The following is a 24,423-nucleotide window of genomic DNA, read 5'->3' as shown; positions in this document are numbered from 1 at the left end:
TGTTTTGTTCCATGCTGGGCAGGTTGTGTGGGCGCTCTGTAATCGGTCCATCGCATCACGGAAAGTGAAATTGCGAACAGCCACGAAGCTGGGTTGAATACGCAGTCAGTGACATATCACGGCCACAAAGCACAGACAGACCAACCAAACAAAGTGTGCTCTTCTCAATTGTATATAGATTAACCAATAAGTCATTAAATACATTCAGATATTTTGGCCTTGGATGTCATCTGTCAGCTGGTTGGCTGCCATTGTTTGTATGTCATGCTGTTCCACACCACAGTGTAAATACTGGACACCACCCCCAAAACACACACTCACGCACGCACGCACGCCTCTCACTCAACTGTTTTATCTCCCCGTGCAGTGCTTATCTATGGGCCTGGGGGATTGTACGTAGCAAAGCAAATTGAGTGTGCGTGGGATTGCTAGGGGGCCGGCTATTGTTTAGTCCTATGTAAATCCAGGCATTTACATTTCCAGGTTAACAATCAAGTAATTCACACGCCTCATTAGCATGTAAGGTATAGGATGTAATTATACCTCCCCCACAGGGAGGTACAGCTTATAGGAGAGGTAATTATGAATACGTGGGAATGATGTCTGCCCCCTCACTGTTACCGTGCTGTCACCACCATGGCCATTCAATGACATGGGAATGACTGTGAATGGCAGGTTGACATGGAAGATGCATATTCATGGATATGTCTCTCATGCATGGATTATTATTTATAGTATTATCTTTTAGAGCAGATGTGTACCCCTCGCATGCGTAGTTGTACAGAGTACACCATACACCAGTATTATGAATCACCTGCTGATGACAACAAGTGTGTCTTGTGAACTGGTTTAGGCTTTCGAGTACAATAGTAATAGTCTGCGTCCCTCACATTAGTGCATGTCTGATGTATGTGTAGCCAGAGAAGATTCCTTTTTACCGTCTGCTGACTTTACCATTCAAATGGTATGACTTCTCCCTTACAAGCACCATTTTACAGTATTTTAAGTGTTTTTCATGCAGTATTCCTTCTGCTTCTTTCACATTAGACACTGCTGCTAAAGATATCATACCTGCCTTGAGAGGTCTATCAAACCTGCCATTCTAGCTGTACTGTATCTTATCTCATCTCATCCAAATAAATCCCTCAAAATTCTTGCAATAGAATAGAATGCATACAATTTGCATTTAGTTACCTCTTTCCTGTCTCTCTTCACTTGATACTATCAATAAAGGCAGAAAAGCCTAAAACAAATCTTTAAAAAAAAGAAAACTCTACAATGTAGATTGTAGAGTATCAGCTTCTGAATCCACTACGCTGCTGAGAGTTCCCCTTTTTTAGCCACGATTGCATCATTGTAAGTAACAAAACAATTAACAATATATAATTATCTGTAAGTAGGGAGATTCCTCGAGTCGTACCACCAGAGGAGGTCTCCTGTACCACTAGTGGTACGCGTACCACAGGTTGAGAATCACTGCTCTACATTATTAGTCGAGTCGTGACTCGTGAGTGATCAACTTCCACCCTTACATCCATAAACCCAGAGTTCCTTATGTCGCTGCTAACGTACCCACTTTCTAGTTGTTGTGTCTTTGTTAAGCGCCTCATGAATGTTGTAGCTCTGTGTATAGCCCAGCGGGCAGTGTTCAGGCAACGTTCTCCTCTGTTAAGCGCGTCTATTTACACTGACAGCTTTATTATAGCTCCCCGCTCATTTGCATATGTAATCAGCCCATATTTTCCACAACATGTTAAGATTTAAGGTGGCAGCGGCTAATTGGAAAAAGGGAATGCAATAAGGCGGCGTCTGAGTTATGCCTGAGCTATACTTAGTTGGTAAAAATGGTAGATCTACAAGCTCACAATGTGTCTTGCTGTGATGCGTTGTTGCAGATCATCCATTTCCGTATAATAAGTATAGATCAGGCTTCATGCTTTCCCACAACTTGTTCTCTTTGCATGACACTAATAAAGTGAGGTCTCCACTGCTGTAGAAGACTGAGCTTGTTTTGTTGTTGGCCTCTGACGAGGCATGTGAAGCAGGTTAATTGCCTTGGCCCTGCTAGTGATGGAAGAGAAACCGTCTGAGCCACATATAATCTGTATAAATCCATGGCCCTTTGTTGCCAGCAATTTGAAGAGCCAATGAAGGTGATGGATGAGTAGAGGAAGAGAGGGAGTTGAGAAGACTTGTTGACTTGCGGAAGAAAAGGGACAAATTAGACGCATACTCACTACAGTCAGTGCCAGTCAATCACTCTTCATGGCATGCCAATCTATGTTTTTGCACGCACACACACACACTAATGCGAGCATGGTCACTAATGCACGTGCGCACGCATACACACACACACACACACACACACACACACACACACACACACACACACACACACACACACACACACGTATTCACACACGCACAGCACCATCAGGGCCATGCACAGACTTAAGTAAGTATGCATAAAAGAAGAAAATAGCCTTTACTGTATGTCAGTATAAACCACAAAACCAATCTATTCTAGTTAGTTAAACATATGTAATGGATGATAATGATGTATACCGCAGATGCCGCTTGACAGATTAAACTGTAAAACACGTATTGCATCATGTACTGCATCCACAGGATCTAACAAGATCGCACTTTTGTGCACGAGTTAGCTAATTTAAAATGATAGGCAATATGTGCAATATATGCATATGTATGGGGATGCATTTCCTAATGATGAGGAAACACGTGTTTCCTTTTGGGTGTTTTATTAACACATTGTTTGCTACACAGTCCAGGCAGGCCTAAATCCCTGGTGCTGAAGGAAAGCATTGAAGGAGGACCCTTATCCAAGGCCCACAGCAAATGTTCTCTTATAGCGAGACACAGGACATCTTTTATGTCTTGTATTGTTTTTGTCTTTGTTTTTCTGTTCTACTTGTCTTGTTATGACCTTAAGGGGGTGCAGGGATATTAACATGTCCGATGCAGTAAAATGTACATGCATGTTTATTTTCTGTCACACAAAAAAAGTGGGCAAAAAAAAGGGCCATTTCTCCCATAAAGGCAATCGAGAAGGTGCTCAGGCACTGGTTAGCTCCTATGTGTGCGCGGTACACCAACTCACACACACACACACACACACACACACACACACACACACACACACACACACTCACGCTGGCACACAACCCCATGGGTCATTGTTCAATCATTTTCAAACTCGGAAAGCTCACACTGAACCTCACACGCCTCCATGACCGTGGGTCAGGGAGCCGTGAGACTCATCGGGACTCCTGCAGTTGTGGAAATAGAAATTTTAATGAAGTGGGTCCAGAGGTGGTCGCTCCTCCCTCGCCTCGGACCGCCCCTCGGCCTCACCCCACCACCCCACCCACCCCATCACCTTGCGGAATAAGTGGCACTCTAGACCATTCTGGTCAGCCGATTTCATTATAGATGGAAGAAAAGACACACAGGAGGCGGCCCCTTAGACCCCCCCCCCACACACACACACACACACACACACACACACACACACACACACACACACACACACACACACACACACACACACACACAGTTTCACACACACAGTTTCACACGTCAAGTGAATGCTGAATCTCTCCATTGACTCACTGTTGTGGCTTCAGCTCTATCACCAACCTACACTTTCAAACTAATCTCTCCATCTTCTCTCTCTCTCTCTCTCTCTCTCGCTCTCTCTCGCTCTCTCTCTGTTGTCTGTTGGGTTTGTCCTTGGTTGTAAATGTCACCATGATTAAGCCATCTTGTCTCATCTTGTTTATTTTATTTGTGCTAATGACTTGGTTCCATGTGTGTTTGCTCTCCCTGCAGCAGTATTTGTATGAGGGTCCTGTGCTAGTTATCTAGAGTTCTTTCAAAACGTCTGCATGATACGGGAATAAAAATGAAAAAAGGTTATGGTTGGTAACACAGTAAGGGGCTGTGTACTGTTCACAGAAATGTGCTTCATGCACGGTGGAGCACTTTGGTTATAATGTACAGTAAACACACACACACACACACACACACACACACACACACACACACACACACACACACACACACACACACACACACACACACACACACACACACACACACACACACACACACACACACATCTATCTATCTATCTATCTATCTATCTGGACACCCGTCCATCTGTCTATCCATCCACCAATTACTTATCACAGAACAATAGACTCATAGCTACCTTCAACAGATTTTGCATTATTTTAATTCAAGAGTTTAAAGGACCACTTTTCAACCTACCTTCATACAATTGGTCCTCACTAATGGATCATATAAAATGCCACCATTGTTTTCCTCCTATACTCAGTCTGTGTCTCATCGGAGGGCTGTGGGCAGTTCAGAAACCCACCCACCATGTGACATCATCGATGGGGAATCCAAACTAATAGAAACTGCAGGCTTTCTATTACTGAAAAGTTGCAATGCGATAATGGAAGCCATCATTCCTACAATAATACAAATCTAAATATGTTTTGTGTGTTTAAAAAAATCTGCCTAACGATGCTGTCACTGGTGGATGGGTTTCTGAACTGCACACAGCCCTGACACAGACTGAGTAGACAACAATGTTGGTATTTTATGAACATTAGTGAGGACCAATTATACAGTGTGAAGATAAGAAGATCTGTATGTCTGCGGTCTATCTGTATGTCTGCGGTCTATCTATATGTCTGCTGTCTATCTGTATGTCTGCTGTCTATCTATATGTCTGCTGTCTATCTGTATGTCTGCTGTCTATCTGTATGTCTGCTGTCTATCTGTATGTCTGCTGTCTATCTATATGTCTGCTGTCTATCTGTATGTCTGCTGTCTATCTGTATGTCTGCTGTCTATCTGTATGTCTGCTGTCTATCTGTATGTCTGCTGTCTATCTGTATGTCTGCTGTCTATATGTCTGCTGTCTATCTGTATGTCTGCTGTCTATCTGTATGTCTGCGGTCTATCTATATGTCTGCTGTCTATCTGTATGTCTGCTGTCTATCTGTCATTTGTCTGTTTGAATGTACATCAGTGGAAGATTGGTTTGAAGAATGGTAAAAAATATATATATATCCCGGAATCTCTCTCACTCTTGCATCCATACATGTCTGTCCATCTGGTGACAGGCCCAGAATTCTAAATCAGCTCCTGTAGCTGGAACGTTAATAACAAAGATTATCTGTCTCCGCACTCAGGATCTTTAAATATTAAGGCTAAGAGAAAATTACTCTGCTCGGTTTTAGTAGCAAAACCAATTTAGGCTCTGTTATGCCCTCCTTGCATTGGTGAACCAGCCTAATACGCCACACAATCTGGACCTTTTACTTACAGAGAGAGCGTGATGGAAAATCACATAATTGCTGTCATTATAGCCATTTTGATTTCAATCTCTGAAAAGGTCCAAATGTTTATGTTTTTGTGAGACAGAGCAAACGTGGCAGAGATTGTGCCGATAAGATTGGAGGGGTGACATTGTTGATGTTATGTCATGATGGTGTACTGTGTACACACAACCACAAATACTTTATTAGTTTCCCACATTTTACATTAAAAAAATCTAAATGTCTTTGATAATAATTGACCATTAGGTCCGGATGTGGAGTGCATTAGTCCATGAATATTATTATTGTACCCTCTTTTTCTCCCCAATTTAGTCATTATGCCAATTAATGCCTCCCCACGCACATGTCTGTGTTGAATCCTATACTGACTCACCCATGCCAGTGAGGAGCCCCCACCAAGAGGACTACTCCTCCCGCCTAACATTCCCTACTGACAGACAGGTACCGCCCCAGCCTGCATTACATGCAATGACCAATGTCACCCTCCCCGCCCGGCTTCCCTCCCCTGAACACGGGCCAATTGTGTCTGCATAGACGCCCGACAAAGCCGGATGCACGATGGTGGATTTGAACCCGCAACATACATGGTGGAGGGCAGGGACTTTATCCCTGCACCACCCGAGCACAGACATGGTGGAGGGCAGGGACTTTATCACTGCACCACCCGAGAACAGACATGGTGGAGGGCAGGGACTTTATCACTGCACCACCCGAGAACAGACATGGTGGAGGGCAGGGACTTTATCACTGCACCACCCGAGCACAGACATGGTGGAGGGCAGGGACTTTATCACTGCACCACCCGAGAACAGACATGGTGGAGGGCAGGGACTTTATCACTGCACCACCCGAGCACAGACATGGTGGAGGGCAGGGACTTTATCACTGCACCACCCGAGCACAGACATGGTGGAGGGCAGGGACTTTATCCCTGCACCACCCAGGCACAGACATGGTGGAGGGCAGGGACTTTATCACTGCACCACCCGAGCACAGACATGGTGGAGGGCAGGGACTTTATCACTGCACCACCCGAGCACAGACATGGTGGAGGGCAGGGACTTTATCACTGCACCACCCGAGCACAGACATGGTGGAGGGCAGGGACTTTATCACTGCACCACCCGAGCACAGACATGGTGGAGGGCAGGGACTTTCAAAAAATGATGATGGTGATGAACAACACTGATTTGTGCATGTGTCCCCATGTTGCCTCTGATACACCCGCATATGGGTCGGACTCGGATCAGCGCTGTGAGGTATAGCTGTGAGGGCCCGAACCTCTAGTAATCCTTCCTATAAAACTATAGGAACAAGTATTAAATTGGCTTCAGGGAGGACTGGCGGGCCGGCAGACCCTGTTGATGTATATTTTGTGTCAAATGACCCTTGTCTGGTAGCAGCGATGGTTGAATGAGTGAGAAGGAACGGAGGTAGGCAGGCAGGTTGCAGTCTTACGAATCCCGCTTTATTGTCAGGATTCACTCAGTACAACAAGGCAGAGGCACGGGCTGAAGGCCCCGTGCCCTCAGTTCGGAGTCACATCATAGTAGCCAATCTATGTGAACACAAACAGTGGTCCCAAACATTGCCATATATTCACTTCACAAAGTCCCCCCTCCGGATTCAAACAGGCTGCCTCCTCTCTATGGGAGCCAATCAGATTGTTGCTTTCACCGGATCTTCCTGTAAGATCTGGCATGTAGCTCATGTGGCACAGTGACTATACGGTTTATATCAATAGGACTAACTAAATATCAATACTATATTATAAAGTATGCAGAACCTTATTTAACACATAATGTCACAGAGGTAGAATGTAATATATTATTAACAGGTCTAACTGATTGAATCACAAATACATTGTAGGCTAGAGAACAGAGCAGGAAGCTCCCTGAACACACAGCTGTTGGATTGCAGATTTCATCAAGATTAGAACTGTCCCGTGACCCCTGGGGTCTTGACAGCTCCTAACAGAGACATTGTATGTACAGGACTGATTGTAAATAACTCTACGCATATTACTCTTTCTATGAAGTTACCACAGTTTGCATGTTCTCTGGGTCAGCCTGTGTACCTTATCTGGTCCATATTCATCACTGTTATCACTATGACCCAGCCATAACCATTTAATGCAGCTAAACCCAAATATATTTCTAACCTCAATGTGTCGTCAGACGCAAACAAATCAGTCAGCTCTAAACCTCTAGTAGTTTTTACAACCTCATAGTGGAAACCCATCCTCCCCATTTCCTGTTGCAATGCACTGCTCTGTAAAGATCAAGACTGATCTCACACACTTAGCCTTTGAGTGGCTTCCTATTAGTGTGTTGTCGTAATCACAGCTACAGCTTCAACTATACATCATGGACAACTGTACCTCGGAGGACACAAGTAACTATAAGACCTATTCTGTACTGTTTGGCTGTATTTTAGCGTTAGGCTTTCCTCTCAATGCTGTGTCACTCTGGATTCTGGTGCGCCGTCACAGCCTTAAATCTCCCAGTGCCGTCTTCATGATCAACCTGGCACTTTCAGACCTTCTGCTGGTGATCTCCTTGCCTATGAGAGTCTATTTCTATGCTACGGGTTCCTGGCCCCTGGGCATTGTGGCATGTACCTGCATCACTATGCTCTTCCGCAACAATATGCGCACCAGTGCCATTTTCATCACCTTCATCAGTGTGGATCGGCTGCTGGCAGTGGTTTACCCTCTGAGGTCAAGGCATCTGAGAAGCTCCACCAATGCCTGGAGAGCCTGTGTCTTGGTTTGGGTCTTGATAGTGGCTGCAAACATCCCAGAGAGCATAGCTTTTCAAACAGCAACTAGAAACTACACTAAAAGCTACAATATATCTGCATGTTTTGAGTTTCCTGACTGTGATCAACTATTCAAACAGTCCATTTTCAAACAAGTAATGAATTATTTTTTAGTTGCTGGAGCATTCGCCATGCTAGCAGTCAATGTTGTGACAACTGCTATGGTGTACTGGACTCTTCGCAGACATCTCAATGACTCTGCAAGGATCAACAGCAAGATGAATGTCATGCTGATTTTTGTCGTGAACTTGTTAATGTTTGTGATTTTTTTCTTGCCTCTCAATGTGGTCTTAATGGTTAAATCTGCCAAAGCTGCCATCAAGCCCACATTGTGTCTCTGTAGTGTTAACTGCTGTATAGATCCACTGTTGTATTACTTCTCCTTGGATGCCTTTTGGAAGAAACAAGAGGATGTGGACACCCGTGCAACCCAGCATAGAAGCCACACTGCTGGTTGGTCAGCTGCGCTGGACTGGGCACGTCCCATGCATGGAGGAGTGAGACACCAGGCTCCTTTACAGTGAGCTGTCAGGGGAAGCACGCATGGAGGAGTGAGACACCAGGCTCCTTTACAGTGAGCTGTCAGGGGAAGCACGCATGGAGGAGTGAGACACCAGGCTCCTTTACAGTGAGCTGTCAGGGGAAGCGGGACAGAAGCGGACCTCGTAAACGTTTCAAAGACCAGCTCAAATACCAACTTACAGTAGCAGGTTTACAAGCGAAAACGTGGGAGTCCACTGCAGCCACTGACAAAAACTCTTGGCGCTCTGCTGTAAACGTAGCTGCTGTGAAGCCCGGCAACATCAGGCAGACAGTTGCAATGCACAAACGTGCTCGCCGAAAGGGTGACCAACCCACCCAGACCTCTACCACGGGCGCATCAGGACAGGGGTTCAAGTGCACCAGTTGCCCGAGAATCTGTGAATGAAGGATCGGATTATACCAACATGAACGTGCCTGCCGCAAAGCAAAGCTAAAGGACCCCTAACTCTAAACTCCTATGATCTTCGCAAGCGAAGAATCAGCCATCATGTGTGTGTGTGTGTGTGTGTGTGTGTGTGTGCGCGCGCGCGTGTGTGCGTGCCGGCGTGTGTGCGTGCGATATTTTCTTTTAGATTTTTTTCATCAGCACAATATGTTTTAGAACTGGATATGTGGCTCATGATGTTTATAGAAAAAGTAAAAGGCACACCCATTTTTATGGAGTACTGTACGTCTCAATAATTTTCATTCATCTACAGTATAGCCCCAGGGATACTCTGACCTGTAGGAAAAGGTATATAAAATTTGTGGGGCAGATAAACTGTGGGAATTTAAATGTACCTGAAATTATGAGTTGAAGGAGAAATTGGTGTTAAAATATATATCGACATTGGTGATGGTGTTTTGAATTGTTACTGCACACTTCCATGCTTGGCCAGTTCAATCAGTTCTTAAATTGCATCCCACCGTGAAGCAATTCTGTAAAATGATTGGAGTTGCACAGACAACTACTAACGTACATGGCTAACTGCATCTGGTGAGAATATTATTTTTAAAGCCTTTATTTGACCGTGATTGTTAGGTAGGGATAGGTCGAGGACTATTCACATCACCATGGTGCATCGGCAAGAATGTGTAGACAAGGAGATTTCCGTTTAAGCCTTTATTTCCATTGCACACACGCATTTATATTGAGCAAGGAGGTGGTGAGGCATCACGGTTATGGTTTTTTACTATGAAAGATAGAAACACATAATTATTATACAATCCAACAACATTTAAACAATACACCAAGTGAATATTCTCTAAGGTTTGTGATCATTGCATTTCCCTGAAGTTCACAATAGGCCAAGCACATGTGCATTAGCATTACACAAACATATCTATGAGCCTCAAGGCAACCAAGTAGCTACAAACACATCTATACTATAAGCTTCAAGGCAAGCAAGTAGCTACAAACATATATATACACACACACACACACACACACACACACACACACACTATAAGCTTCAAGGCAAGCAAGTAGCTATAATAGTCATTATCTAGTCATCACAACCCAATAAAGTACAACATATGCATTCATGAATTTAACTGGACTCACTTCAGTGACGCATAATCGTGGCCTGCTGAGACTCCAGAGCAGAGGGCTCTCAGCTGGTTGCTGCTGCTGCTTCCAAACAATGACTGCATGGACAGGCACTCAGGCAGTATATGTAGCTGGCCACTGATTGAGGAGTGAGTGAGAGAGGGAGTGACAGCACGTGAGGTGGGTGGGTCCAAGAAACACAGTCGTCCACTTCCTGTTCGCGGTGATTGAACAGAAAGCGGACGTTCTGGACACGTTGGCCAGAAGTTACTGACTGTCACCTGTTAGCACCATGCACGGACAGCACCACTGCCAGTGCCCCGTATCCACTGGAGTTTACCTCCTGTCCAGAAACGTCTATGACCAGACCCTTTACCGTTTCACAAATCACTTGTTTTAAAGGTATATTCAGTGATTTCACTTAATTCAAATATCACTTCTTTTTTTGTTTTGTTGTGATAATCCTCCCTACTATAGAGTGTGCTGACCATAAGGAGTTCCTCCCTGTCCCCAGTTAACCCATGGGGGTCAAAAACTGTTTCGTTTTTGGCTAGGTGGCCTTGGTCTTGGTGTGTGTGCTGTTGGCCTGTCGAATGTCCCCCCACTGTAGTGCATGCATGTGCACATCTTGTTACCAGGGCGGATCGGGGGTTTTTCCAAATCACTGAGTGCTCCTTAAAGCAAATAGTTATAATTTATCCTATCCTACCTTTAACTGGTATTTCATATAATTAGTTTGTTTCTAATTCTTGTTTTAGATTCATTGTGTTGAGCTCCCTCTAGTGGTCAGTTTTTTCAATAAAAATCCCCTTATCTAGTTTTGTTGTAGCTTGCCCTGGCAGTGGCACGGCTGGAGTACAGTTCACTTTGATTCTCTCTGTGAAGCTCTGAAGATACAGTATATGCCTGTAAGTTTCGAATTATTTATTTTTGTTGCATTGTGATGACATGTGCTTACCTGTTATCCTGCAATGTACATATGTTATGTTTGGTAGCGAAACTCATTCAAGCCTCGTGTTCTTTTCATTCCTCAGATGTTAATGATCTGTGTATTACGTACTGTATGTTCAAGGTAGATTGCAAGTTGCATGAAGTAACACACGCATACAAGCAACTTAATTCTGACCTGATTTGCACCAGCATGGGAAGGCATAACAGGGCCAGAAGGCATTCCCACCACACCACACTTCCTTAGACGGCATCAAAGAAGAAACATAGTACCACAGTATCACCATCACTGCTTGAGAAACGGCAGTAGGAGAGGCCAGGGGGAGAGGGTGGTGCCGGCAGCGTCTTTCTCATATGTGCCTCTGTCTTATCCCTCCCCTTTCACCATCCACCCCTCTGCCAAGCCCACACCAGCTGTCACTGGGAGAGTGTGGGGCACTGCACTCTGTCACACACACTAACTGGAGACAGACATGGGGATTGGGGACCCGCCGGGGCTGCGATAGAGAGATGTGTGTATGTGTGTGTGTGTGTGAGTGCTGGCGTGCATGTGTGCGTGTGTGCGTGCGTGCGTTTAGGGGGTGGGGGGTTGTAACTCTCAGGGCAGAGACGGGAGAGTCAGGAGAAACAAAGAAAGGCCCTGAGGATGATAAAGTACGGTAGAATGAAGGACGGGCAGAACTGCATGGAAGGGCCAAAGGGACGACTTGTGAAGCCACTGTAAACAAAGTGAAAGAGAGCCACCCATCTTGTTTTGAGTGACAGATGAGAGGACTGATGTACACTTTGCCAGGGGAAATGAGAGGGCTGCAAAGTTAATGCACGCGTGCAGTTCAGAGACCTTTTCAGATAGGATGCTGCAGCTGTACATGATGACAGGCCCATTCTGCACTCAATTGAGGATATGCAGCCATTCAAAGATGAGGATTAAATATGGTTTATGGAATATGAGAGTTGCAGGCTGTCATGTGCTCCTGCATGTCACTGCCCTGAACCCCTGCATAATATAGGAAGTTAGGAACCATATGATAATGCAGGGAATATACTGGGATACTACAACAGTTACGTAGGAGAATCAACCGATAATCACCAGTAGGTTACTTATCACTCAAAGTCCCCTAACCTCATCAGTCTGAATCGGTACAGGTAAGTCAGTTTCACAATGTTTTCGCTTCGGCGGCAGTAATTTCACTTCCGTGTTTCCTAATCGCAGCCAGTATCCATGCAGTCGGCTCCAGGCGAGCCTGCTGGCTGGATTGCATTCCAGTGATAAGTAACCTAGTGGTGATCATCGGTTGATAACATTCAAAACGGGTGAGACCGTGAGACTACAACATGGACTATAAGTAAGCCTTGCCGAGCCTATCTCCTGTTTCTGTAGCGTGAGGCAGCTTGATGTACAAGTATACCCCCTGGACATGAGGCTAGTATTTCGCAGGGATTTATACCCTCAATCCAACCCATTTTTAGAGTCTTTGATATGACCCGGCCCGGGGATCGAACCCCGAGTACAGAACATATAGGACATACTATACTAGGATACGGAAAATTTACTAGGATAGTGCAGTTAGGATCATACAGAAACTATACTAGGATAGTGCAGTTAGGATAATACAGAAACTATACTAGGATAATACAGGGGAACTACAGGTATATTATTAACAGCCAGCCATCAGCAAAGCTGCAAGTTGAGCTGCACTCTCCACAGAAATGTAATGAGTGGCACACTGTACCAGCCATAAATTACACAACAGAACGCAGAGTTCAAACGGCACACATAATCTACGCGGTGGTATACAGATTACAAAATGTATACAATAAAACATTCCTAGATACAGTAATGCTTGATCATGACCCAGATATTCAGAATAGTTGTTTTAATTGAATTACAGGCATGTATGCTTACTCTGTTTCTCTAAAGGACCCTGATAAATAATGTGCATAAAATTCACACAAATCTCCATACGATTATCTAGCTTATAGCAGCATGCACTGTTTCCCTCATCTAAGAATAATGGGGTGCATGCTATTCCATCCACGTTCCTGAATTATCAGCAGTTCAGAAAGCACAGGGTCAAGCCTCTTATAACTCAACGGTGGGTTTCAATTTAGTCACATCATCAAGAACAGTTTGCATATAGAAACAAATTAGACACATGCATTCTCAGTGTGATTTTACTGTGAGAGTGTATACAAACGGACCCAAATGACCCACATCATGTTTATACTCAGAGAAGACATGAATACTGATTGTTGTTTGCTGATATTGACTGTAGATATTAATGTAGTTGTGTTCAACGTAGGTTCAGGACTCAGGAGTAGATACCTAACCTGACGCCAGATTGTGGCAGTACTGAGTTCACAAGTTGCCTGCATCTGGGATCTCTCAGGCAGAAACGATGAACAATGAACGATGAACATGAAGCAGCGGGACAATGGATGGATATCTCCATAATAATTTCGAGTTGTAGTCTTGTTAGGTTGTGTTTACATTGCGCTGTGGCACAGCTTCAATATGTCATAAGTCTCGCGTTGATCCTGCCTCTATCCTTATCTTGTTACTGTACAGTATGTCGATATAATGAATGAAAATTATGGTTTCATAAAGTGCACATGTGTGTTCATGAAAGGCCATTTATTTGCCTTGTGTTACTAACTTACTAGAGTATGTGTGAACAGCTTTGCAAATACTTCAACCATGGTCATCCATGTTATGAACAAGCCTGCAGGGAGAGGAAAACATTAATAGCTATTGTGAAAATGTTGCTGACTGAGAATGGGTATAATGACACTGGATAATCCATTTCTCATTTTCCTTTGAAGAAAATGTCTCCTTATTTCTAATACTATAGCACCCAACAACACTAGAAGCACTTTGATCGCTCTTTTTCCTATATTCAGCTATTAGTGTAGATTTTTGTCTTACACAAACATTACATTCCCATTGAGAATGAATGGAGAATTTATGTCATATGTGGACGGGCAAATCCACATATGACCGCGTGACACATATATGCCACCCCGGGGAGAGAGAGGAAGAGAGAGGCGGAGTGAAGCGCTGTCAATTCCGAAGCACCTCTTTGTTTATCAAGTTTATCTGCGTGACAACACCCAGGCACTATAAAAGACTCTGTCCTCCTCATTCCCTCAGAGACTCTCCAGGGTAGCATGGCTGGTACGCGGTGCTCGGTTAGACAAGCCCATATTCCCTCTCACAATTCCAAATAATGTGACATGAATAGTAATTGTTAGGATCACCGCTTGGATGCTTGGTTATAACTGTTGGGCTCTCAGGCTATGGCGCTTCCCCCCCCCCCCCCTATCCCCCCTATCCCCTCACCAGTGAGACTACAGATTAATAAGTGAATGTTCATCTTACCTGTCCATCTGAGGAGAGACCCCAACCCCCATACTTACCAGTCGACGATCCATCCGGGCTCTGTAAGAGAAAGAGACAATGAATTAAATTGCATTTAATTATTATTATTATTATTATTGAAACAGAAGAAGCCTAAGTTTGATCCTAAGATCTAAACTAAACTCTAAATTAAACCACTTACCTCCTCGGATCTTGCGCTGGCTCTTCCACTGGCCCTCCTCGCTTGCCTCCCTGCTCCCTTGACTTACCTGAAGCTACAATAACCTGCTCTGAATCAATAAATATATAATCTTCTGTTACCTGGCTACCTTGTGTATTTCACACCAAGAAATAGATAAGTATTTCAAATAATTGTAGTGGAGTAAAAGTATTTGCCGCTGAGATATGTAGTAAATGTAAGTTATGTAAATGTAGTATTGAAATGTGAACATATCGTACCGATACTGCAGTACAGTATATGCACAGGTTTGCTTTATATTATTTAGTTTAACAAATCCTAAATGTCAGGTATAATGTGGGCGAGTCATTAGTGCTGCCGTGCTGAATGCTGTATAGGAACCGTTCTTAAATGGATGTGGAATTGAGCCCGGAGCCGCCATGAGAATTTACCCAGGAAAATCGATAGGAAACATAATTATTACATCTTATTCATTATAGTTTAATGGCCTTATAATCAAACATTGTGCTCCGAGTTAATCTAATTTGGGATCAGCGGTACTCTTTTATGGGCACATGGCATCTCAAGTGACATTTTCAAGTTGTCAATAATGATGTTGACTGCGTTTGATTAGGATGATGGTGGTGTGTGTGTGCGCGTGTGTGTGTGTGTGTGTGTGTGTGTGTGTGTGTGTGTGCGCGCGTGTGTGCGTGCTCCCTTTCTGCCTCCCCCTCACTCCCTCCTTACCACTTTCCCTTTAAAAGAACTGAAATGGCCACCTATTCATTTCAATGAAACAAGGATGCCTCAAGCAGCACATTTCCCACTTTCTAGGCATATGGTATGGAATATAATCCATGCTAGTACATGCACATTGGTGTCTTTAGGCTGAGTGCAGCAGATGCACACTGACAAGCAGAAACTACTGTCAATATCCAAAGACACACAGAGAAGGCTGCCAAACAGTTACATTGGTGCTACTCTCAGATGACACAGTGTCACACAAATAGGAGCCATGGCAGATGACGTTAAAAACACATTGAGCACATACTGTAAATGTATTCCTCCATCCAGCTTGACAACTGCTGATATTGCAGATTTGGCCAATTTGCTTGTTTACACCAGATATAAATGTGATGGTGGTGCAGCTCAGGAGGACTTTCTGTTCTGTCAATCACTGCAGATTGGAACTACAGCCAAATCTGAAATGCCCAAGGCCTTCACTGTTGGTGAGCAGAAGTTTTAACATTAACAAAATTGCTTTCAGAATATCTTCTTTATACAAAAACACAGTGAATATGCTGTGCTTTTGGTCAAGGGCGCGCACTTTCTTTTTCATGACCTCATATCTGTGCGAGAATTAAAGGCTTCTCTCCACTTGCTGTCAAACAAATTCAATACAGAAGCGAAGCAGGATGGATACTGAGCCAAACCTGCGACTGAAACTGGTGTAATTGACCCAGACATCACAGGACTGTGTTCACAGAGGCAAACACACCCTTCTCAAAATTATCCTTGTGTGTGTGCTTCACTTCCTTCAGCCAGTGTTGCCTGCTGGAGATTATTGTAAATAAATCATTGGTAGTTTCTAAAGTGTACAGTAGTTGCTTATTTGGGCTTGCTTCTTAATGTTGTTTAAACCAGTGGTTCCACAGGAACCCCAGATTAATATGAAATTGTCCACAGATAAGACATCCATCTGAAATTATTTTGAGGAAAAAACAAATATTCAAAATATTCCAATTAATTCTCAATACAGTAGATCTGTTGAGTATTGTGCTTGTTTTCATAAACCTGGCTACTTGTTTCTCTTGCAAAATCTGTCTAGCCTGGCTAGACACGAATCTGCCGTTGGCAAAAAAAAAAGCTTGCAATTAATTTTCAATGGGAGTCACCAGGTTTCACAGAGCAGCTCTGCTCCATGGGGGGGGGGGGAGGAGGGCAGAACACAGCCATGGAGCAGAGCTGCTATGCGAAACCCAGTGACTCCCATTGAAAATGAATTGTGAGATGCTCTGCTCTGCCCCCCCTCTCCCCTCGGAACAGAGAGAGCGATTTTGTTTCAATAGTGACGCCGAAGAGGACGTTATGCACACACAAAACGCAAAGACTTATTGGGCATAGGAAACAGGTCAATAGGTGCCAGTCTTGTGTACTTTGTATTGGAGTTTAGTACAGGTTTATTTTTTCGACGGATAGATTCAGGGTTGAAATTGTAGGGAATCGTCTTTGTTTTTTATTTGGTATTTGTTTGCACAATTCTAGTCTTCACATGTATGACCATTCACTACTATATTACTTAAGTTATATAGTGGTTATTTATTGAGGTTGGTCCCCTCAATAAACCATTGCCTGACTCCACTGGCGTAGTGTTGTGTATCTCTTATTCCTATAAACTCTGGGTTAGACTTTGGGTTGTAACAATTTGAATATTATGTCTTGCCTTTCAACATTCTCAGGGGATGGATTTAGCAGCCCAGTGGGCATGATGAAACATCACAACCCAGGGTGCAGAGACTGAATTAATGAAATTGTCCAACAGCTGCGGGTTACTATGTTGGTGTGAGAATAGTTTTTGAGTGGAGTAAACAAAAAAGAATAAATTATGTTTGCTGTACCTTTTTATTGTGCTTAAAGATTCTTATGCAAATTGCCTACATTGTTTGGCGATGGATTCAGTTAAATCGGTACACCTAATTCATTGTAGCATGTATTATTTTGTATTATTGTATAATGCAGTTCAAATACTATATATTCATATATTTCACATATTTCATAGGCAGGCAAGCACAGAGAAGAGCATTTGCAAAAATAGACATTATAATGCTATGATTTTAGGCTAGAAAGATCCTTCAACATACATGCTCTCTGCATACAAAAGTAGTCCCCAAATTGAGGAGAGCTATAGGCCAGGGAAATAATTATTTGATACAGGTGCAAACCAATACAGACAGAACAGGAACAGGAATTTGAACCACATGAAGGGCCTGTACCCAGCTTTTCAGCCTTTCTGTGTAAACAATAGACTGTGTGTGATGTTTCTTATCTTATCTCAAGGAATGGTAACTCAGCAGTGGTGCACTTTGTCAACACAATCTTTGTACATTTTTCTAAAGAGCAAAATGTAGAGAATTTCTCTTGTCCCTTCCTGCATGGTAGAGGTAAACAAAATATGATATGTGCTTTACAAGCAGACTATTTAAAATGTTGTGCCTGAACAATTTGGTCGCCCGAACGCTGTATTCTAGGCTGGTTCATCCCAGAAGGAAAGCTCGACAACTTTCATTAGGAACAATCTTTTACAAACAAGGTTTTTGCCATAATAACACCCATAGGGTTGTGACGGTCATGGAGGTTTTCATGACGATCAGACGATCAGCATACCCGTCTCGGGATTTGAGGATAGATAACGTTCCATTGTATCTCGACACCGACTGGTCCATTATAGATTTTTTAAACAATATATTTTTTAAGATTCTGTCTCTATCAGGACGTAACTCGAACGGCGCAGAGACGGATTGTGTGAACCTTGGTGGTGCCTCTCGTGACTCAAGTCCACTTCAGATGGCACATCTCCGTAGTGGTTTTCTTTTTTACTTACTACTTCCTAACTTTTTTTTGTATATTTCTTTTTATAGAGGGACAGACAGTAGGCTGAGAGGGAGAGAGATGGGGGAGTGACATGCAGTAAAGGCCGTCAGCATCGGGAGTCGAACCCGCGGCACACTGCCAGATTCGGACTGTAGCCTCGGTCCCAGGCTTAGGGATCGCTGAGCCACGGCCCAGGCCACTACTTCCTAACTTAATATTGGGAGCTGTAGTCTGTTCTCACCAAGCGGGCTGATCGAGCCGTCTGCCTCTGCGAGTGATACAAGTGGGTCGTGGTCGAGTTTGTTTTTTGGAATGCATCTCATAACGCATTCCCAAATTCAACCAACAACTACCGGTAAATAATTAACACAATATGAGAATTTCCTGTGCCCCGGGGCATGCTGTGAAATCAGGAGATATTACACGAGCTGTAACTTGTCAGACCCGAACGTCCGCTCTGTGACACACACAGAAGCTTCTGTGAAGTACAAGTTCTTAGTCTCGTGTTGGCAGACTGTTGCCTCTTGCATAGTTGTCTGACTACGCAAGACTTGTGAAGCACCAAACAATGGAAGCTTGCCCTCACTTTTGCACATCCAGAGGAGTCTACCTTTCTATGTCTATGAGTCTCCATGCCATCCCCAAAGGCAGCATTCAATTGAACGCAGCATTTTGTCCTCATGTTGTATGCATAAAAGTGCCCTTTTAGTTTAGGGAATTTCAGCCCCTGCCTCTCTAACATTCTCAGCACGTCCCTGATAAATTGACAGAGTAGCTAATAGGTATTTCTCCTTTTAGCCTACAGGCTACAGCTGCACAGTGCTGCAGCCTGGTGGACAGTCAGAGAACATCATAGTCATTCTATGTTTCCTACAGCTCTCATCCTGTAGTGTAGCCTTTTACCCAAAGTTACCAGGTGCCCAAGTGAAGCACAAGAAATCTGTCATAAGAATCGTAGGCATCTTTATTATTATGTCCAGCTTTTGGTGTATGTAACCCAACACAAACATTAAATGCCATTGACAATGAATGGATATTGATGATGAGGACGCAAATTGTAATTGGCACGATGATAAGATAGCGCCCCTCACTTCACAGTTCACACGGGTGTGATTTTACTCTTTAGCCTATAGGCCTATACTTGCTTTCTGTTTCAAATACGACCGTTTGACAAAAATAATTTAATGTCCTAAATTCCTCCCCAGGAAAAAGTGATGTCGCTATATAGAGATAGGGAGGGGCGAGGGGTAGAGAGAGAGCGAGAGAGCGAGAGAGAGAGAGAGAGAGAGAGAGAGAGAGAGAGAGAGAGAGAGAGAGAGAGAGAGAGAGAGAGAGAGAGAGAGAGAATCTCCTCGCGTGACGTAACAGTCTGGTCCCGGCTCCGTCCGTTCTCGTCTTTACCGGAGGGAGAGTAGTAGCCGACTAAGCCGAGTATAGTTGCTCCTTTCGAGCGTCCTGTGACGGCGAGCTGTGTTGCAGTTCACCGGTTGTCTTCTCCATTCTCTCCAGTCTCCACTGTCTTGTCCGTGAGATATTCTACAAGCTGTGAGGAAGGAATTGACACAAGAAAAAAGCAGCTGCGGGACCCTGATAATTATCTGGAGAGAGGGCGAAAAGGCGCGCGCGAGTGTGTGTGTGTGTGCGTGAGTGTTTTTTTGTTTGTGTGCATGTGTGTGTGTGTGTGAGTGAGTGAGAGAGAGAGAGGGGGGGAGAAATAAACGGAGAAAAGGAAGGAAAGAGGTCACCGTCCTCTGGCTGAATTTCCCCGCTTTGCCGGAGAGAAGATGCTGAGAATAGTCGACGTGGTGGCTTTAGTTGCTGTTGGGCTGTGCGCCGCACACACCGGCAAAGGTAGGTGAAGGACAACTCTCTCCATCCCCCCGAACTGCCCTGCATGCGTGCGTGGTGGTGGTGGTGCGCATATGACTGACAGTGATACATACAGTAGCTGGCTATGTGTCATGTTGGTGTTGGTGTTGTTGTTGTTGTTGTTGATGTCGTCAGGTGGCCGTCGTCTCCAGATAGCAGATCTGGATGGATGGATGTTGAAAGATTATTGAAAGATCATAAAGCTTATTGGCGAGGTGTTGTACCATTTGTTTTCTGTGGATCTGGACGGAATCCAGTCCGTCTAGGAGGCCACTTTAATGATGCTTTTTGGGTCTGCAGGCTGTTGTAGTAGGAAAGGTACGCTAGGAGAGCGCAGCTTTTACTGTTGGGACGTGTGTCACTTTCTTACTACGACATTTCATTTTATTAAGCCCAAAACAAATCAAGTGCTGGCTACTCTTCTTTGCACGATCTGCACCCCAGCCCCCCCCCCCCCACACACACACACAGCCCAGCACCCTGCAATTAAACTAAAATGAATCACGTGATGGTATTTTGGTGGGCGTACTTCGTAGATTTTATTAGGCAAAGAAGTTAGAAACAACTTGACCTATCTATAAATCTTCACGATGTATGAACTTAGAAACACATTGGCTGCTGCATTAGCCTCGGAAACCCAGACGTTTTTATTTCCAGGGAGACTCAATTTGACTGTGTGGATAGCCTACAGACAAATTCAGGCTGATTTCATATAGGTGCACGCATGCTATATTATTGTGCTTCACATTGGTTAGATCTATCTACACTACGGTTAGGCTATTATTATCATCTATATTATATAAATCATTTGCATTCAAAAGCAGAAATGTGTTCATGGACTTGGTATGCAATACATAGCTAAATCTGTGTATGTTTTCTGTGGGAACCTTAATTAAACTGGCAGCTATTAATGAATGAGCTGATGAATGACCTGCCTCTGCACATAAGACAAATTAAGCCCCCACACTCCAGGTGTTTGCCTCAAGACTACCTTTATTCCTTGGCATTTCCAAGCACAGTATGAGATGTTTTGATGTTGGTACAGTTGTTGTTTTTAAATGTGCTATATAAATGAAGGTGGTATGGTATGGTATGGTATTACTTTATTTGTACATCTTCTTAAGCCCAGTGGGCATATATGGATGGAGGGGAAGTTGCATTATTTATCCAAGCCATTTGCACATGTATTTTGTCCTCTGAATTGAACCCATCGTAACTATTGGCAGCACTGGACATTGGAGCAGGTAGATGCTCAGTGTCTTGCTCAAGGACAACTCAACATGATACTGGGAGTAGTATCAAACATCCTGAGACATTGCTGCCACCATCATTATTTTATGTTAATCTATGTATTTATAATAACTGTGTATACGTATCAACCATGTTGCTGTCAGCTTTGCTCCTCATCTTGAGTTAATCTCGGCATGAGTGTGGCTAATGCGGACAGTGTGTTGTGTTGTTAGTTTGGCATGTGCCATATAAATACACAGCTTGATCAACAGGTACATAGGGCTAATCAACTCCCTGTAGAAAGGCACTGCTGTTTAGGTGGCAGAATAACAAGTTAGCATCTGTCAATTCTGTCTAGCAGCAGTGAGGTGCAGGTGAAGTGGCTGTTCATATCCCAGAAATGGTTAGAGAGACCCCCCTGCTGCTTGCATGGCTGACTGTCTGAGCCTGCAGTCTGTGGTCTGGATGTAGACTTACAGGTAGAGATGTCCCGATACTGTATCGGTATCGGAAAAGTATGCTCATTTGAGTGATAGTCTGCTATTAACACGAGATGGAATAAGTCATTTTATTTTTAAAATTATTATAAATAATATTCTCTGGTATCGGTATTCAGTATCGGCTAACACAGAAATGGTGGTATCGGGATCGGATCGGGACATCCCTACTTACAGGTAGTGTAAGCTAATGGGGATGCCACAGGCAGAGGTCAGGGGTTGGCTTCGTTTCAATGGAATTCGTCTGCGAGCAACAATATAATTTATATTGTTATTTTGCGCTGTGCTCTGCCTCTGCATGCCTGTGTCATCATGCTTGCGCGTGCATATTGTATAACAGAGAGTATGTTGGAATGTATCAATGCAAATGTGTGTGTGTGTGTGTGTGTGTGGCAGCCAGCTATAGCTCACGTACACATTGTAACATTGCAGGTACGATCGCTGCACTCGCAGGAAGCATTTTTCTATCCAGAGCGTCACTGTGAAGTAAACAAATTACTGCCGAGTCAATGGGGGTGGAAAACACAAGCACACCATGCTTCTAATTGAGTCCCCTGGGCAGTACAGCAGGGCTACATTCATCGGAAAATATGAAGTCCATTGTTTCAGGCAGGCCTGTCTTCTATCTGTTTCAACATTGCCCTGTGTTGTCTATCTTATTTCCCACTCCAATTGGCAGCAAGTTAGCAACCGTAGCCCCAAGAAATGACAAATGCAAAGTGTTATATATCCGGACACCCCCCCCCCCCCCACCCCCAGCTCCTCCGTATCAATTTCTTCTGTTTTAATTTTACAAATGACAAGTGAAATGGTGCATCCTTGTCCTGTTTAATGACAGAGAGGCACCTCTGGAGGAAGAGGACGCCAAGCTGTTTTATAGATAACTTTGAAGCACCGTTGCACCTGTCATTTGCTGTTTAGCTACCGTTTCATTCTAGGGAACCATGGAGGTGCAAATTCCTTTAATCATAGTCGCCCTCAAGTCATAGTCATACATTTACACTTTCAGAGTGTGTGTGTGTGTGTGTGTGTGTGTGTGTGTGTGTGTGTGTGTGTGTGTGTGTGTGTGTGCGTGTGTGCGTGTGCGTGTGTGTGTGTCTGCGTGTGTGTGTCTGTGTGTCTGTGCCCACAAAAGAGAGCAGCTGACATGTTGACAGCAGCCAAGTATGCAGAGTATGGGCAAGGCATCGCCAAATGCCATTTACAAAGGTATTATTGCATTTACAGATATACACTGAGGCTCAAACGATTCCCCTGGTACACGACCGTGTCTGTGCTCCACAGGGGGATTCTTTTGGCGAGAAGCAGCCAGAAATCATAGTTTCTTATTTTGCCAGCCAGCGCTTCCCAGAGCCCAGTTCTTTGTGTAATTCCAAGCAATAAGAACTCTGAATTTAGATAGCTCATTACCTCTGCAAATGTATTCTAATTTGGCTTCCCGCTGTGAGACTCTTTGTGGGTAGGACCTTGGGCAGCTTTATAATTCTCCTGATAAACACCCTATACTGTTACTTTTTTCCCTTTAAATATCCGCCTAGTTAGAATGCAATTTTCGGGCATGGCCTGGTAATGAGATTTACTGCTGAGTAAGACCAGTGTATATACTATTTGACTGAATTCTGAAACCTGACACTGAAGATTTGTTGGATGTGTTGACATTGCCCTTAAGGCTATTATAATTGCATGTGTGTGGGAGAGAGAGAGAGAGAGAGAGAGAGAGAGAGAGAGAGAGATGGAGAGAGAGAGAGAGAGAGATGTGGAGATTGAATTGGAGATCCCGTCAGCAAATAAAAAAGAGGTGTGACAAAAACAAGAGACAGATTTATATCTCCCATCCGGGGAGGGGAAGTGTATTATGGGAGCGCTACATAAATCAATGTAAGGCAGCTAAGGCTTAAATCCGGGCCACTGGGACCAGGGAGCCTTACTTACCCCCTAAAACACTGCTCCATCTTCAGCCTCAGTGATCTCAGTGCGATGGAGGTGCAGTATGGAGAGAAGCTGATCCCTGTACAGCTCATAGATAACAGGGATCATTGTGGATTCAGGGGCTGCAGGTATGGGTGACTGCCAGGTCAGGTCACCCATCTTAACACTGCCCTGATATCAGAAATAGAAGGCTATGGCCTCACTCACACCTTCGCATCTAGCATACAACATTGTTGCATTTCCAATGGAAGTCACAACATTTTTGTTGTACGGCTTTCGGCTGTGTTTCGACTGCCCCCCCCTCCCCCTCATACAACAAAAATGTTGTATCAAACCAACATTGCAAAATGCATTGCGAGCTTGCATCAGTAAACAAGTCTCGTGCATCAGCTATACAACAATCTGTTGAGACCGTGTGAGTGAAGCCTATGACTCTGTGTGACTACGTGTGTTAAACAGCATTGCACACAGGAGGAGAAGGGCTGCAGATACTAGACCAGCTTACTTGGACGAAGGCAGAGATGAAAATACAGTATATAAGTAAGGGACGCAATAAACCA

At 44.0% G+C, this 24,423-nt stretch overlaps 2 protein-coding genes across 2 annotated transcripts in view; both read left to right on the top strand.

The window, feature by feature from the left end:
- Positions 1 to 7,738: 7,738 nt before the first annotated feature.
- Positions 7,739 to 8,716, top strand: LOC308321329 (lysophosphatidic acid receptor 6-like; the record flags this gene model as incomplete). The annotated part of the gene is made up of 1 exon (XM_080772170.1): positions 7,739 to 8,716. The coding sequence occupies one exon, from the start codon at positions 7,739 to 7,741 to the stop codon at positions 8,714 to 8,716; it is 978 nt and encodes a 325-aa protein (XP_080628296.1).
- An 11,406-nt stretch (positions 8,717 to 20,122) lies between these two features.
- LOC308320808 (calsyntenin-2-like) overlaps positions 20,123 to 24,423 on the top strand; it is a gene marked incomplete at its 5' end in the record, with an annotated part of 221,199 nt that continues 216,898 nt past the window's right edge. The window contains one exon of the mRNA XM_080771488.1: positions 20,123 to 20,189. Within this exon, the coding sequence (XP_080627614.1) occupies positions 20,123 to 20,189 (67 nt within the window). The remainder of the gene's footprint in view (positions 20,190 to 24,423) is intronic.

The sequence above is a fragment of the Protomyctophum bolini genome, assembly GCF_963924005.1.
Source record: "Protomyctophum bolini genome assembly, chromosome: 9".
NCBI lineage: Eukaryota > Metazoa > Chordata > Actinopteri > Myctophiformes > Myctophidae > Protomyctophum > Protomyctophum bolini.
Note: the sequence above shows the minus strand (reverse complement) of the source record. Positions and strands in the feature narration are given on the sequence as shown.